The sequence below is a fragment of the Protopterus annectens genome, chromosome 10.part0 (assembly GCF_019279795.1).
Source record: "Protopterus annectens isolate FY-2018-M chromosome 10.part0, PAN1.0, whole genome shotgun sequence".
NCBI lineage: Eukaryota > Metazoa > Chordata > Ceratodontiformes > Protopteridae > Protopterus > Protopterus annectens.
The window spans coordinates 1,721,406,607-1,721,425,116 of NC_056744.1; the positions used below are offsets into that span (position 1 = coordinate 1,721,406,607).

Here is an 18,510-nt window from a genome sequence, read left to right on the forward strand (position 1 = left end):
CTAAGTGGTATCCAAGTTTAATTTAAGCAAACTATCAGTCTCCCTTCTTTACTGACCTAAAAATGAGTGAGAAAGTATACTCCATACCCTGAACGTTGACAGACAACTCGGGTGCTGTATTGACAGAAGTAAATCTTTCAAATGTTCAGATCAGTTATTTATTTCTTTTGAAGGTAAGAAGGGACAGCATATGTCAAAACAGACTTATTTCCAAATAGTTGTGTAAGGCTATTACCTTTTGTTATACTCACCATAGCAAATCTGTTTCAGGCAGGATCAAGGCCTACTCTACAAGGGCCTTTTCTTCATCTATGGATTTCTAGAAATGTTTAGATTATGGTAAATTCAACTTGCTCAATTGCTCTTTTGTCCTTCTTCACTATAACTCCCTTTATACTCTTCCTTCTTTGATAGGCGGAGGGTTTGTTATAATGGTTAAGGTGTTTACCTCACCGGTACAAAGCACAAGGTTTGATTTTGACCTGTAGGTATTGGCTTCTAATAATCTACATGGCTAAGGAACGTCTTTGATAACTAAGGTTTATGTGCTATTTTAAATGATGTACACTTCATTTGGAACAATTGTGTTACTCTTGTGTCAGATTGCTATAATTTATGTTGCCTGGCTGGGGTCCTTTTATCCCTCTTGTGTTCCACATTTCCCTTCCCCATTCAATTCCTGTCTTTTGTTTTAATATTATTAATGTTTAAAAACATCTCAAGTAGGGATAAAGAATACTAAACTTGCAGAAAATCGTGTGTGTGTGTGTGTGTGTGTGTGTGTGTGTGTGTGTGTGTGTGTGTGTGTGTGTGTGTGTGTGTGCATGTATGTGTGTGTGTGGTGTTCACCAGGATGTGGACACTTTTAAATCTCTTACATTCATTGTCTCTTGGGGGGGTGTTATGTCATGTAGTGTGTTTCTCTCGCATTTTCCTCTGCATTTCTCATATTTTACTTTTGTAAGTCTGAGTGGGCTGTGTATGACTGTCCTTTAGTCTGTTTTGGCTGAGGCCTTCCTCCCACAGTTCATGTATGGTTTGGGTATGACTGTCCTTCAGTGATGGACCTACTGAACATCATTAAGTCCAATGGCATCAGAAATACTCAGTCTAGGGATTTAAATCTTTTCTGCAACATCAACAAAATAGTTTGCAGGGATACATATATCTCACAGAGGATACCACTGATCTGGAACAGACTCCTTATCCATGTAAAACAAAACTCATTCCTGTCCATATTCAAGAGCAACTCAGATCTGTAGATTTGGTGTTAGAAAACTTACCCCAGGACTGCCTCCTGTACTAGTAATGGACAGATTCTGCTCCAAAATGCTTTATCACATGGATGGTTCCCCTTAAATTATCTATGGTGTTATCACAGTTATTCTCACTATATAATTATTGACCAAGGGATGGATAAAGCCTATCAAACACCAAATGGTTTAGGTTAATGCAGGCATCAAAAGGGAAATTGGCTAGGCTTTAAATTGCGCACAATGGCAGGTACCCTGGTACCTACCTATGAACCTGTAGTGCCTTGGATGAGTCTGAAAAGTGGAATTGTACAAGTACCCTACTGTATATTCCTTGCCATACTAATACGGTTACACCCTCACAGTGCCACTGAATTCCTGATACCTTTGATGAGACTACTGTTGCCAATATTTCATTAAATAATGCATCCTAATAGGTATGTTTTTTTCCCTTCACACTCCCATCTTTTCCTGTTAGACCAAACTCAGCCAGGCAGTCCTCCACCCACAGTTGGCTGTGACACATTCACATTCAGTCTCCTTATTCTGCTGCAAAGTAACAAGTTGTACAGCATGTCTTTGAATCACTCTACTGTGTGTTACAATCCTAAAATAAGGCTCTGCGACATAGTACAAATTCACATGAGACAACACCCCTGGCCTGGCACATTTTCGTGTGGTATTTTTATAGATAGATGTAACATTTCTGGCCTTTAGGATTCATAGTACTGTAGTGTTACAGCCATCCATGAATCTGGCACCCATGGGTGAACACTGTGCTTCAAAGTATTCTATTAGACATTGTAGCTGACTTTTGCTATTTGTATTCCAGATTAAGGCTTCTTATACTTTAGTGTTTTAATTTTGCTGTCTTGTAGAAAAAAAGTACAAGGATAAGAGAGACTGGAGTTATTAGTGCAGATCGTATGGGGATAAGAGAGACTGGAGTTAGTGCAGATCGTATGGGGATAAGTGAGACTGGAGTTATTAGTGCAGATCGTATGGGGATAAGAGAGACTGGAGTTATTAGTGCAGAACGTATGAGGATAAGAGAGACTGGAGTTATTAGTGCAGATCGTATGAGGATAAGAGGGACTGGAGTTATTAGTGCAGATCGTATGAGGATAAGAGAGACTGGAGTTATTAGTGCAGATCGTATGTGGATAAGAGAGACTGGAGTTATTAGTGCAGATGGTATGAGGATAAGAGAGACTGGAGTTATTAGTGCAGATCGTATGAGGATAAGAGAGACTGGAGTTATTAGTGCAGATTGTATGAGGATAAGAGAGACAGGAGTTATTAGTACAGATCGTATGGGGATAAGAGAGACTGGAGTTATTAGTGCAGATGGTATGAGGATAAGAGAGAATGGCGTTATTAGTGCAGATCGTATGAGGATAAGAGAGACTGGAGTTATTAGTACAGATTGTATGGAGATAAGAGAGACTGGAGTTATTAGTGCAGATGGTATGAGGATAAGAGAGACTGGAGTTATTAGTGCAGATTGTATGAGGGTGAGAGAGACTGGAGTTATTAGTGCAGATCTTATGGGGATAAGAGGGACTGGAGTTATTAGTGCAGATCGTATGGGGATAAGAGAGACTGGAGTTATTAGTGCAGCTCTTATGGGGATAAGAGAGACTGGAGTTATTAGTGCAGATCGTATGGGGATAAGAGAGACTGGAGTTATTAGTGCAGATGGTATGAGGATAAGAGAGACTGGAGTTATTAATGCAGATCGTATGAGGATAAGAGAGACTGGAGTTATTAGTGCAGATCGTATGGGGATAAGAGAGTCTGGAGTTATTAGTGCAGATCTTATGAGGATAAGAGAGACTGGAGTTATTAGTGCAGCTCGTATGAAGATAAGAGAGACTGGAGTTATTAGTGCAGATCGTATGAGGATAAGAGAGACTGGAATCCTAAGTGCAGATCGTATGAGGATAAGAGAGACTGGAGTTATTAGTGCAGATGGTATGAGGATAAGAGAGAATGGAGTTATTAGTGCAGATGGTATGAGGATAAGAGAGAATGGAGTTATTAGTGCAGATCGTATGAGGATAAGAGAGACTGGAGTTATTAGTACAGATTGTATGGAGATAAGAGAGACTGGAGTTATTAGTGCAGATCGTATGAGGATGAGAGAGACTGGAGTTATTAGTGCAGATCGTATGAGGATAAGAGAGACTGGAGTTATTAGTGCAGATCGTATGAGGATAAGAGAGACTGGAGTTATTAGTGCAGATCGTATTGGCATAAGAGAGACTGGAGTTAGTGCAGATCTTATGGGGATAAGAGAGACTGGAGTTATTAGTGCAGATCGTATGGGGATAAGAGAGACTGGAGTTATTAGTGCAGATCGTACGAGGATAAGAGGGACTGAAGTTATTAGTGCAGATCGTATGGGGATAAGAGAGACTGGAGTTATTAATGCAGATCGTATGGGGATAAGAGAGACTGGAGTTATTAGTGCAGATCGTATGAGGATAAGAGAGACTGGAGTTATTAGTGCAGATCGTATGAGGATAAGGGAGACTGGAGTTATTAGTGCAGATCGTATGAGAATAAGAGGGACTGGAATCCTAAGTGCAGATCGTATGAGGATAAGAGAGACTGGAGTTATTAGTGCAGATCGTATGGGGATAAGAGAGACTGGAGTTATTAGTGCAGATCGTATGGGGATAAGAGAGACTGGAGTTATTAGTGTAGATCGTATGGGGATAAGAGAGACTGGAGTTATTAGTGCAGATGGTATGGGGATAAGAGAGACTGGAGTTATTAGTGCAGATCGTATGAGGATAAGAGAGACTGCAGTTATTAGTGCAGATCATATGAGGATAAGAGAGACTGGAGTTATTAGTGCAGATTGTATGAGGATAAGAGAGACGGGAGTTATTAGTACAGATCGTATGGGGATAAGAGAGACTGGAGTTATTAGTGCAGATTGTATGAGGATAAGAGAGACGGGCGTTATTAGTACAGATCGTATGGGGATAAGAGAGACTGGAGTTATTAGTGCAGATCGTATGAGGATAAGAGAGACTGGAGTTATTAGTGCAGATTGTATGAGGATAAGAGAGACGGGAGTTATTAGTACAGATCGTATGGGGATAAGAGAGACTGGAGTTATTAGTGCAGATGGTATGAGGATAAGAGAGAATGGAGTTATTAGTGCAGATCGTATGAGGATAAGAGAGACTGGATGTGGACACTTTTAAATCTCTTACATTCATTGTCTCTTGGGGGGGTGTTATGTCATGTAGTGTGTTTCTCTCGCATTTTCCTCCGCATTTCTCATATTGTACTTTTGTAAGTCTGAGTGGGCTGTGTATGACTGTCCTTTAGTCTGTTGTGGCTGAGGCCTTCCTCCCACAGTTCATGTATGGTTTGGGTATGACTGTCCTTCAGTGATGGACCTACTGAACATCATCAAGTCCAATGGCATCAGAAATACTCAGTCTAGGGATTTAAATCTTTTCTGCAACATCAACAAAATAGTTTGCAGGGATACATATATCTCACAGAGGATACCACTGATCTGGAACAGACTCCTTATCCACGTAAAACAAAACTCATTCCTGTCCATATTCAAGAGCAACTCAGATCTGTAGATTTGGTGTTAGAAAACTTACCCCAGGACTACCTCTTGTACTAGTAATGGACAGATTCTGCTCCAAAATGCTTTATCACATGGATGGTTCCCCTTAAATTATCTATGGTGTGATCACAGTTATTCTCACTATATAATTATTGACCAAGGGATGGATAAAGCCTATCAAACACCAAACGGTTTAGGTTAATGCAGGCATCAAAAGGGAAATTGGCTAGGCTTTAAATTGCGCACAAGGGCAGGTACCCTGGTACCTACCTATGAACCTGTAGTGCCTTGGATGAGTCTGAAAAGTGGAATTGTACAAGTACCCTACTGTATATTCCTTGCCATACTAATATGGTTACACCCTCACAGTGCCACTGAATTCCTGATACCTTTGATGAGACTACTGTTGCCAATATTTCATTAAATAATGCATCCTAATAGGTATGTTTTTTTCCCTTCACACTCCCATCTTTTCCTCTTAGACCAAACTCAGCCAGGCAGTCCTCCACCCACAGTTGGCTGTGACACATTCACATTCAGTCTCCTTATTCTGCTGCAAAGTAACAAGTTGTACAGCATGTCTTTGAATCACTCTACTGTGTGTTACAATACTAAAATAAGGCTCTGCGACATAGTACAAATTCACATGAGACAACACCCCTGGCCTGGCACATTTTCGTGTGGTATTTTTATAGATAGATGTAACATTTCTGGCCTTTAGGATTCATAGTACTGTAGTGTTACAGCCATCCATGAATCTGACACCCATGGGTGAACACTGTGCTTCAAAGTATTCTATTAGACATTGTAGCTGACTTTTGCTATTTGTATTCCAGATTAAGGCTTCTTATACTTTAGTGTTTTAATTTTGCTGTCTTGTAGAAAAAAAAGTACGAGGATAAGAGAGACTGGAGTTATTAGTGCAGATCGTATGGGGATAAGAGAGACTGGAGTTAGTGCAGATCGTATGGGGATAAGTGAGACTGGAGTTATTAGTGCAGATCGTATGGGGATAAGAGAGACTGGAGTTATTAGTGCAGATCGTATGAGGATAAGAGAGACTGGAGTTATTAGTGCAGATCGTATGGGGATAAGAGAGACTGGAGTTATTAGTGCAGATCTTATGGGGATAAGAGGGACTGGAGTTATTAGTGCAGATCGTATGGGGATAAGAGAGACTGGAGTTATTAGTGCAGCTCGTATGGGGATAAGAGAGACTGGAGTTATTAGTGCAGATCGTATGGGGATAAGAGAGACTGGAGTTATTAGTGCAGATCGTATGAGGATAAGAGAGACTGGAGTTATTAGTGCAGATCGTATGGGGATAAGAGAGACTGGAGTTATTAGTGCAGATCTTATGGGGATAAGAGGGACTGGAGTTATTAGTGCAGATCGTATGGGGATAAGGGAGACTGGAGTTATTAGTGCAGCTCATATGGGGATAAGAGAGACTGGAGTTATTAGTGCAGATCGTATGGGGATAAGAGAGACTGGAGTTATTAGTGCAGATCGTATGAGGATAAGAGAGACTGGAGTTATTAGAGCAGATCGTATGAGGATATGAGAGACTGGAGTTATTAGAGCAGATCATATGGGGATAAGAGAGACTGGAGTTATTAGTGCAGATGGTATGAGGATAAGAGAGACTGGAGTTATTAGTGCAGATCGTATGAGGATAAGAGAGACTGGAGTTATTAGAGCAGATCGTATGGGGATAAGAGAGACTGGAGTTATTAGTGCAGATAGTATGGGGATAAGAGAGTCTGGAGTTATTAGTGCAGATCTTATGAGGATAAGAGAGACTGGAGTTAGTGCAGCTCGTATGAAGATAAGAGAGACTGGAGTTATTAGTGCAGATCGTATGAGGATAAGAGAGACTGGAGTTATTAGTGCAGATGGTATGAGGATAAGAGAGACTGGAGTTATTAGTGCAGATGGTATGAGGATAAGAGAGACTGGAGTTATTAGTGCAGATCGTATGGGGATAAGAGAGACTGGAGTTATTAGTGCAGATCGTATGGGGATAAGAGAGACTGGAGTTATTAGTGCAGATGTTCTGCTCCTTATCCGTTCCAGATGCCTTGACAGCTGCCATCTTGCTGTTTTCTTTACTCGTTTATTATACTCTGCAACCCACGTGTCCTCACATTGCTGACTACCAAGTCGCTGTTCCTTTTGAGTTTATATTTGCAGGACCTCAGAGAGTTCTTTATACGTGATGCCATGTTGTGCACATCTACTGAAATGTCAGCAAAAAGTATTCGTTAAGGTGAAGGGTAAAGAGTATTTACTTAGTTAATGAAGTGACCATTTCACTGTTGTAACATTTTGACAGCACTGCTTGTATCAAACACCAATGGTTTCTGTTAAAAAGCTACAGATTTGGTTGCAGGCAATCAAAAAGAAAAAAAATATATGCACATTAAATCTCTTTTACAGGTTCCAGAGATGTTTGAGGATGTTGCTGTCATGTTCACAGAGGAAGAATGGAAGTTGTTAAGAAAACAAGAGAAGGACCTTCACAGGGAAGTGATGGTTCAGAACTATGAAACCTTGGTTTCAATAGGTAAGTGTAATCTCATTTTAGGAAGCGAGGTCTTTTTCTGACTTATCATACACAAAAAATGCTATCTCAGTATGTAATAATTGTTACTGACCCAAGACAAAAGGACAGTGGTAAATGCAATATATATTTTGGCAATTAACAGAATCCATTTCAGCCAGTATGTCTGTTGGAGTTGAAAAGAAGCTAGAGTAAACAGAGAAAACCTAGAGGGAGAACTTTAACTCTGTACAGTGAGTGGAAGTTACGACTGAATATGAGGACTTGCATCTCTGAGACACAAACTTAATTGTTGGTTTAAAAATGTTTACTTATATATAACTATACTAGTGTATCACTTTCTGATTGTCCTGTGGCAGTCACCATCTATCTGTGCTGAGTCTGTGTTGTCAGGTGATTCTTCCTCCATATTTTTTTATAAGCATTACTCATGTTCTTAAATTTGCTGTTTTCAGCTCCACTGCATCTTTCCGCTGGTTCCTTGGGTATTTGCTACTTTTTAAATCAAATGTTGCCACTTTTAATAATTTTAAATGGTGCAGCGGTTAGCGTTGTCACCTCACAGCAACAGGTTCTCCAGTTGGATTCTCAGCTAGAACACCTTCTGTTTGGAGTCTGCATGTCCTCCCTGAAGTCGAGCGAGTTTTAAAGACATGCAGGTAGGGTGCGAGTGTGTGTGTGCCTTCTGTGAAGGTTGGGCACTGGGCTGAAAACTTGACACTGTAAAAACTCCACTGCCAATCAGTCTGCGGACCGGTGATCAGCCGTGGCAACTCCAATGGGAGAAGCCGAAAGACATTGCTTTGGTTGCATGCCAGCTTTTTCCTTCCAGTCCATCTTTTCTTTTTTGTAAAACAGCGACTTCATTGTAGCATCAGCATTTTCCAAAATTCCTGATATCCCTTGTCCATACTGAAATCCTTCATTCTGTCTTCATGGAGATATTCACATATTTGTTTATTTATTTTAATTAACCTGGTAAGTAAATTGATACAATGACAAGGACTGTCACTGAAATGCCTTTGGTGGGGTATTACTTTTCCAGTTGTCATAATTCAGCAGTTTTTTCAGCAAATGGGGTACATCGTGATATAATGTACTGTCTTACATAAGTGCATTTGTCCTGAAAGCCCACCACCTGCCAGTCTTGCACCGTTTGGATCGCATTCCTTGTTATTAGTCCTGCATTTACATATCTTAAAATCCTAATCACCATTAGTATGGTCATCATATTATTTCCCAGGATCTGTACTGGTATTGTCTGTAGTGTCTCAGAGAAGAGCATGGTGCTGATAATAGTCACACACGTCAACCCTGCTGTTTTGCATCAAAGGTGAAAAGATTTGCTGACCACCTTCACAAAGGTGTTAGTTGTCAAAAGCTCTGTGAATACAGACTGGTAAGAAGGTCCTCCACAGAAGAGATGGGTTCATGCAGTCCCAACCATATTTAGAGCATCAACACAAGGGCAAGCAGCAGCAGGCTAAATCCAGACCTGAACGTCGTTAAGACAAGTCTAGGGTCTAGCTGGTCCCTTGAGGTTTTAAGTGAGTGCTTCGGGAGTTTCTGCGGTGAGATGGTGTGGGAAAGTCGAGATTCAAGAGTCATGAGGCTTGAGTTGAGTTAAACTATAGTACGTGTCAACTGAAAGCCATTGCATGTTGATCCCATTGAAAGTTTGGGACCAGTTTAGGAAAACGTCAGTGAGGCTTAGCAGTTCACAAATGCTAAAGCTGACTTTTATATTTCATCTGTGGGTGGAAATTCCAGCTGGGTAAAATCAGAACTTTCTATTCTCCTCTTTCTTTTAGTAAAATAACGGAAATGCGTTATCCATCTTCTTTAGTGATACACCTCTCTGCCATAGTGCAGCCTTTCTTGCTTCAGCTTTCCAATGAGAATTCATTAAAACATTTGCACTTTTATATCGACACACTATCCATAAACCCCAGGCCCCTCCCTTTCCTTTACAATGAAAATTTGAAAAATCTTAAAATACACCCAATCATTAAATATAAAATCACTATCATACAAAAGATTTTCAAATCATTAAACCTATATTATGCACTCACTTCCCAACAACCTATCCACCTTAACCCCAATTTCAAAATGAATAACATTATTAGCCTAAGCAATTATCCCCTCCTCAAGAAACTAACCATCTCTGATATATTTCCCTCCAAGAACAATACAGTCACTGAAATGAGAACGCAATTAAAGCGCCCTAAAAGCTATACAGTCATTCAATACCATCACTGAAATGAGAACACAATTAAAGCTCCCTGCAATACTATCACTGAAATGAGGACACAATTAAAGCTCCCTAAAAGCTATACAATCATTTTTTCATAAACAATCCTGATATCAATGCAAATGACATTCAAACCTGTAAATCCATATGGAACCTCCTATCCTCAAAGAAAAAAATTCTAACTCCTACAAACTATCAATCAAAATGCAAAAAGAAGTTATTTATTGTAGTTACTGGAACTGGAAGGAAATTGATCCTTTAATCACAAACAAACAAATAACTCAAGCGATCCAGCTTACCTCCAAACTTATTCCCCTTAATAAACTTAAATATACACAGACCATAATACTTCATAATGCCTATCTCACTCCAATCATTATAAATAAAATATACCCAACCACCTCTCTATTCTGTTACTGTTGTGATAATCACAAGGCTCATCTACTCCACATCTTCTGGAGATGCAAGTGCACCTACAAGCTATGGTGCTCACTTAGAGTCCAACTAGAAGAAATGGGCTATGAAAAGTCCACCCTATCTTGGAAACTAGCTCTCCTACATATCATCCCCGCGGGCCTGACTAAAGTACAAACAAGAATATTAATTACACTCGTTTCTTTACTTAAATACTACATTACATTACATTGGAAGGATAGAGCATCACTCACATGGGAGGGTTTCAAACAATTAGCTACCAAACACCTACTAGCTCACAAATATTTAACCTACACTCACAAATCCCACACTCACTCTACAGAATTTTGGAAATCCCTTTTTGAACTTATTGCAGCTTGAAGTTGGTATATATAATCAATGATGGAATTTTGGCATATGTGTAAATAGTTCTTACTGTTTTGCATTTATGTTTCATTATTCACAGTGTATTATTTGGTAGTATTGCTACCTGTCTGTTAATATTGTTACATTTTACTGTATCTGTTTTCATTTAAAAAAAAAAAGGGAAATAAAAAAGATTTTATACAAAAAAAAATATTTTGCACTTTCAAATCTGTAAAATATTGGGTGAGTGGCATCACATTGCCAACTCATGTTTCTAGATTGTAACATATTGATGAATGTTATTTTCTGTGGCCATGTAATGTGCATCTCTCAATTTAAATTAATTTTATATGTATTTGATAGACTGAAAGAGAAGGACTGCAATAAGTTAGAATCCTTCAATTTCTAACTGAATGAGCTGTATGCTGTGAACAACTTGTGCTGACGTGAGAAATGACTGTTTCTTTGTAAATAATGCAGCTGTATGCTGACAGAACTGCTTTTAAATACATTTCTGCATAAACAAGCTGTGATGTACTTGACAAGTATCAGGAGGAAGTAAAAGGAGCTGTCACATGACAAAATATGGATTCCTTCTACCTGGCAACAGAGAGAAAGAGAGAATGAGAGAGCAAGGGCATGAGAAAGACTTTCAACACTCCCTTATGAAAATGATCTGAAAGTACTTTGGTATTTAGCAGGCACTTCAGCATTACTCTGTGGATATTTCTAGAGTAATATAAAGGTGAGTAGTATAAAATTATTTGTAGGGTTAATTGTCATGTGTATTGCTTTACTCTTCTTGTAGGTTCATAGGTGTTTACTAGGCTAACGACCATAAGGGCCATTTTAAGCCTAGCCATGCATCCCAAATCTCTGACAAGTTCAGATACCCTTGATAAGTGTAAGCAGGGATTTGGGAGATGAAACATTTACAAGCAGGGGCCTTGGAGATGAACCATTTAGTGCCAAACCAGGGATGAATTATCTGTTCCCCATCCAGTTGTCCAACTTGTACTTAAATTGGGTTAGGGAGGAACTCTGCTTCACATGGATGGGGGAGCCTGTTCCAGTGACTGGGTAGTCTCTGGGATGCTTACCTGTCTCTCCAGCAGGTCCTATTTATATCACAGATGAGGTTTAAGTCCTTAGAATGGGTAATTCTGGTGCTGTTTATTTTGCAGATATGCTGCAGAACATCCATCACAGTAAGGTCTGACAAAGCCTTGTATGCCAAGCATAGATCTCCCCTCAAAACCCTGTAGAAGACGGAATACAGGGATAGGGCCTTGAGGTGGTCTGCATAGGACATTTTACTTATGCCTTGTATTCTTTTAGTATGGAACCTCTGTGTGTATTCCAGTTGTTGGATATGCCTGGTTAGGTACATTGTACTCAATGATAGGTCTGATGAATGCCGAATACAGTGGAACAATGACTTCCTTGGACTTAGATGCCATACCTTTGTTTGTAAGTTGCACAACATAGAATGATTTTATCATTACTGTAGACACGTGATGGTAAAGGCTAGATTGCTATGCGTGTCCCTAATTCCCTGACTACTCTAAGGGGTGTGTGGTCAATATGATGGTTACTATTTGTGTTAGCCCCTCCTGGAGAACATTTGTATCAGTGTGGGATTTAATGACGGCTCCTAATTTTATTTATTTATTTATTTATATTTGTTGACCGGGAGTGTCCGACTGGACGTAGGTCCATTTTCAGCAGAGGCCCAGGGAGAAAAGCTCCACAGTTAAAATAAACAGACAGTAGTTACATTGGATTACATAGCGATTAACAATTTACATAGCAATTACTTACAACATATTTACAGATGAAGAACATAGTACATCAGTAGACAACTAGAATCTTTATCTGTGAAGTACATAACAGACATTAACAAATGTTAAAATAAGAAGTTCCTGCTGTATAATAAGTACTAGGCTTATGAGCATCTGAGCTTGCTATAATCAAGGTAGTTAGTGGAGTGGAAAGAAAGGTAGTGGTTGGATGGGGTGGGTGATATTAGAGTGGGAGTTGCAAGGGCATAGCCAGCATGTTTTTAGGTGCGCTTTTAGTAAAGTTTTGAAGTGGGTGCATGATGTTATGGAGGTAATTGTGGGTGGGACGGAGTTCCATAATTTGGCAATGGTACAAGAGAATAGTGCTTCACCAGCAGAGTTATTGGCTTTAGTGATCTGCAAGTGATTTTTGTTGCTGGATCTTAGTGGTCTGGTGTTGAAATAGGGTTGGAGTAGATTCTGGAGGGATGGGACTTTTAGTGGATGGTTTACTAGTTTATGGGCGAGTGAATCATTTGCAATCAATTGCAAAGTGATAAATTTGCAATCATCTGCAAATTTAGTCACCAGAGACCATTGACATTGGCCTTGACTTCAGAGAAGTAAATGCCAAAAAGGAGAGGTCCAAGGACTGATCCTTGAGGGATTCCACTTGTGACTGGCTTCTTTGTAGAGGTGGACTCCCCAATTCTAACTTCCTGGGTCCTGTCTGTGAGCCAGTTAGCTATCCATCAGCTGACATACAAGTTTATGCCTAACCTCTTGAGTTTATCAACAATGTCCAAGAGAGGTATTGTGTCATATGCCTTGGCCAGGTCAAGATAGGCAGTATGAACCTTTTTGCCCTCATTCATTGCTTTGGTTACCTTCTCAAAGCAGTCCACCAGGTTGAGTAGGCATGGTCTGCCCTTGGCAAAACCAAAATGGGTTGGGTCCAGTGTCTGGAGGTTTACTATGTCAATATTAATCATTTCCATGATAATTCTTTCCATGGCTTTACATATAAGACTAGTGAGACTTGTGCATCTTTAGATGGCCCACCTTTATGCAGAGGGATGACTGTTGGTATTCTCCATTCATGAGGCACGAAGCCTGTTTGGAGGCTTCAGTTAAATACAGATTTCAGAGGCCCTGATAGGTAATGTTTCATGATGTTTAGAAGGCATCCTGGGAAATTGTCTGGTCCCATTGATGCATTGTTCTTGGCCTTAGAGAGAGCAATAAGGAGCTGCTCCCTAGTGATAGTAGGGAGAGTTATATTTGATGCTATTTCCTGAGAGAAAGTTGAGGGGGAGAGAGGGGTAAACTTGGAGATGAATTTATCTGCCAGTAGGTTTGCTATATTTTCTGGAGCCATATAGGTATCTCCATTTACAATGAGCTCTGCACATATAACTCTGCATTGCCTTTGAGGTTACAAACATAGCTAAAGAATGCCTTGTGATTGTCCTTGGCATGGGAGGACAAATTTACCTCAAGTTTGACTTTGGTAGACTTTTTGTCCTCTGACTTGTTTGTTTAATTTGATGAGAGTGTTTTTATCCTGCTGGGTGCTGCACTTCCTAATTTTTCTCATGATTTTCTTCCTTCTGTTATACAGCCTATTGATTTTGTGATTCCACCAGGGTGGCTTGTTTTTTTGAATTAGTTCTGTACTTCTTCCTGGTGTTTGCAGCTGCCTCTCTGTGGCTATTAATATGCTTGTACAGGGTTTCTGTGAACAGTTCTGCATAGGCGACAGTGTTCTCAGGGTTTATGGGGACTTGACATTTTGCCAGTTTATCACTTAATAGCAAGAGATTAGCCTTAGAGCAGTTCCTGAATATTCCAGGTTTAGATGGGAGTCCAGGTTTAATTTTACTCCAAAGGAGACCATTTTGTGGTCTGACCTTACCAGGGAAGACATTACAGTAGGGGGTGTGAAGCACTGCCCATATTAGTGAGGACCAGATCCAGTATGCTTGCACCCCTGGTTGGTGTATTGACTATCTGGTCCCGGGAGTTTGTGTTTACAAAATCCAGAAATCTCTGTGTTTGTATGTTTGTTGTATAGGATTCCCATTTAATAGTGGGATAATTAAAGTCACCTATGAATATGGTATTGGGTTGGATGGTTAGTGTTTCTAATAAGTTTAAATATATGGCATGGGTTTCCTGGATCATAGACAGGGACCTATAGCTTGCAAGGAAGTGGTATTGTATTTTACCTATGGTGATTCGAACATGGAGCAGCTCAACTGCATTGTCCTGTTTGACCAGCCTTGAAGTATATTTATTTTTGATGTAAATAGAGACACCTCCACCTTTAGTCACTGCATGTGTAGTAGCTGGTCTAAATGTGTGGAAGGCATTATAACCTTACACTGTTGGTGTGCTCTCCATGGCTTTAAACCATGTCTCGGTGACTGCACAGACATCAGCATATTCTCTAAGATGAAGAGAGTTTCTAGGGAGTAGAGTTTTTTTTGTTTAGACTCCTAGCATTGAGCAGTAATACCTTTAGATTTTCTTGGTTTTGATTTTCTATGTCGGAAGTACTTTCAGTTTGGCATTGCCTGAAAAAGGCACTATGGGGGAAGACAATGTTTTAGCTAATATTCAAAAGCCTAGAAGGGAGAGGTGCAGACCATCCCTAGCAAAGCAGCATGGTCTGTTGACCATCCCCTTCCATGCTGAGAAATATTGCACCCCTTTAGAGTGACACCAGAAACTAAGCCAATTATTAAAGTCCGTCATCTTTTGTTATTATTGTGGCATCGTTCATAAGTTCATAGGTTGGTACCAGGCTGTCGGCCCTAGGGCCTATACAAGCCTAGCCATAACAATTCCCTGGCTATTTCTTTTTACTTCCCTGTCCTTGGAGAAGGTAAAATGCTGCTCAATGCTAGGCTCATACCAGCCTGAGACGCACATTCTGAGAACTCCATGATGTGTCTCTTCATATAGTCTAGGGAGGTATGTCTCAGATCATTTTCTCCCACGTTGACTATGACTGAGTCATATTGGTATTTGCATCCAGTGATCTGAGTGGTTGCATAATGTGACAGATCTAGCCCCTGATAAGCAACTGACTGTGACTTTCTCCTTACTCAGTCCGGTGAGAAGGGCATCAGTGTGTCTCACGATGGAGTCTGCAATGACTAGAATGTTAGATTGTGTGGTGGCTTGTCTTATGGGCTTAGAGAAAGAGGCTGCATAAGATGTAGCTCTATGTGTTGATGTGGGTGTTGTTTTGAAAGAGTGCATTTGGGGCTGCTGAGGGTATTTGTAATATGTACTTCATCTAGGAGGTCTTTGTGGCTTAATAAGGTTACGTTTAAGTGCCTCAGCTTATGTGGTTCTATATGTCTGCTTTGAATTGTGTGTGATGGTTGCAGTGTGTGTACTACTGATAACCAAATTGACATTAGGAGTACTTTTATGTGAGAAATTTGCCTCCATTGACATTGTGTAAATGCATCTCTCACATACCATATCAGTTTGTTTGAGAATTAACTGGTTGTAACATGAGGCAATTTCTAAATTGCTTCAGGATATCCATATCCACCAAGCTGGTAACGGAGATAGTGGGAAAGTTCATATCCATGGTAACAGACCCTTTTTTATTGATTAGACAATTGGGGTGAGAATATAAAGAGATGTCAGGAGTATCTGGTTTGCAACTATAGGGACAGTGCCTTGTCACTTCAAACTAGTTGTCCTGTAATGCAACAAGGTATTAAGAGAAATTTCAATCGTGATTTTACAGGAAAAATGTCACTCAGGGTGTGTGAGGCTGTACAGGGCATGTGTATGTCTGATGGCACAACCAACTGTGTAGTACAGTGCCTGTCTGATGACACAACCAACTATACAGTACAGTGCCTGTCTAATGGCACAACCAACTGTGCAGTACAGTGCCTATCTAATGACACAACCAACTGTACAGTACAGTGTCTATCTAATGACACAGCCAACAGTGCAGTACAGTGCCTGTCTGATGACACAGTCAACTGTGCAGTACAGTGTTTATCTAATGACACAGCCAACAGTTCAGTACAGTGCCTGTCTGGTAATGAAGCCAACTGTGCAGTACAGTGCCTGTCTGATGATACAGTCAACTGTGCAGTACAGTCCCTGTCTGATGACACAGTCAACTGTGCAGTACAGTACCTGTCTGATGAAGAAGCCAACTGTGCAGTACGGTGCCTGTCTGATGATCAAGCTAACTGTGCAATACAGTGCCTATGTTCTTTGTGTTTCACTGTTGCAGTCATTGCATTTGGGTTTGGGTAATCTGCTGGCAGGTTGCCCTCAGTCGGCCTGAATAACAAAGTCTTGGGTCCTGTGTCGTTGCTGTCTCCTCTTCCATGACGTCAGGTCGTCAGGGGTATAAAACGTGCAGACAATGCCATTTTAATCAGTCTTTCTTGCTGTGCGGTGCCCGAAGCAGAAGCAGTTCGCAAGTGCCAGTCGGCAGACTCCTGAAATTTTCGTTTTTGAGTTTCAGAATCGAAGTCTTCAAACTAAAGCTAAGTACCCCATTGGGGAAACTTATTCTTGCTCCTTACCGATGTCAGTAAAAGTTAATAATTGCATTACTTGTGGGAAGACGATACCTCGTAAGGATTTTCATTTGTACTGTATTCCTTGCCTAGGCCCTGATCACAACGTGTCTTGCTGTAGGTTTTGTGCTAAATTTAACCAACGCACTATTAGGCGTTGGTATATTTTTGCTGCTAAATATTTTGGTTCAAGATTTAACTACCCTGAAATGTCGTCAGTTAGCAATCCGACTACTGGAGTTCACAAAACACGCAAGGAAAAAGACAGAGACAGACCGTCGAGGTCCAAATCCGACAACAAAGCTTCTTCTAAGCCAGTCGCCAGTTCGCCGGTACTTAGTGAGGAGGTTTCGCAGCCCCTGATACCCGCTACTTTTGAGTCTTAGACCTCTACCGAGACCCATTCGGAGTCTGGTATGCTGTGAGATTCGCAAAGTATTGAACCCGCAGATGTCTCTCCCTTGGATGGGTCCGGAGCCGCTGAGCAGGCACCGGCTTCTGAGGGTGTTGTCAGGCCTCAACATTTTTATATTAAACCGACATCATCAACAAAAACAAGGTCAAAAACAACTTCTATGTCTAAAAAACCGATGCATGAGCCACGTGCTTAGGCCCCTATGCCTAAAAAACAAGTGATCAAAACGGCTGAGGATTTAATTACCTTGATCAGGGGTTCCCAACCCCCCCCCCCCCGCTAATAGGCCTAGGCAAGGCACTGATTATGAATCTTCAGATCAGGTTTCCATTTCTTCTGTCCTCTACTGATCAGGAATTTTCTATTCTACATTATGAGGATTCTGATGCAGAGGAATCCATCCCATCTGCATCTTCTCCTGAGGATTACTCTTTTGGAGAGACTTTGCATACTTTAAGGGAACATTTTCACTGGGAGAGTCAGGACTCTGAATAAAAAAAAAGGCTTGGGGATTTCCTTCTTCCTCAGCATAGGCCTTTGGCAATACCTCCTGTATTAGACATTGTTGATGATGTGTTCTCGGAATCAAGCATGGCTCCTGATTCCCTACCTCCGGCTCCTAGTAAGCCAGACAGATATTACAGGGTTCCTGAATCCCACAAATTTCTTTTCAAAAATCCTGCTGCTGATCCTGAGACTATTTCTCAGGGTCCCAAGGGTGTTAAGGCTTCTACAGCCAAAAATCCTACCCCTTCTGATAGAGATTTCAGGGCGCTGGATAGATGGGGTAAGAAGGTTTATACGTCTGCAGCCTTGGCAATCAGGGCTTTAAACTGCCAGTTTCATATGCTTAAACATCAACAGCATGTTATTGGCTTACTGAAACAGAAAATGATGTTGATTTCTCATTGTGTGGAAAATAAAGAGTTACAGGATTTATTGCATTCAGCAGAACAGGTTGGAAAGCATACTTTGCAATGTGATTTTGATTCCTTGGAGGCCTGTTGCAGGGCCGCCTTTACTGGATCTGTGATAAGAAGGCATGCCTGGCTCAAGGAGCAAAATCTGCCTGATCATGTTAAATCTAAATTGTTGGATGCCCCTTTGCAGCATGATACTCTGTTTGGTAATAAGGCGGAAGAGGTTTTAAAGAAAATGGAAGACAAAGCTAAATCTATGCAAACTGTAAAAGATTTCTTGCAAGTGCAGCCACCCAGTTTCAGTAGGCACTGGCCTGCTAAAAATTGGTCCTTTCCTGTGTCCAACAGAGCCACTCAGGGCAAACCCAGGTGCTCAAAAGGCTC

General features: G+C 40.7%; 1 protein-coding gene across 1 annotated transcript in view; it reads left to right on the top strand.

Annotated features, from left to right (window-relative positions):
- Positions 1–18,510, top strand: part of LOC122814469 (zinc finger protein 845-like) — a 781,911-nt gene that overhangs the window by 690,936 nt on the left and 72,465 nt on the right. Inside the window, exon 12 of the mRNA XM_044087049.1 lies at positions 7,291–7,417. Coding sequence (XP_043942984.1) covers positions 7,291–7,417 — 127 coding nt within the window. The remainder of the gene's footprint in view (positions 1–7,290; positions 7,418–18,510) is intronic.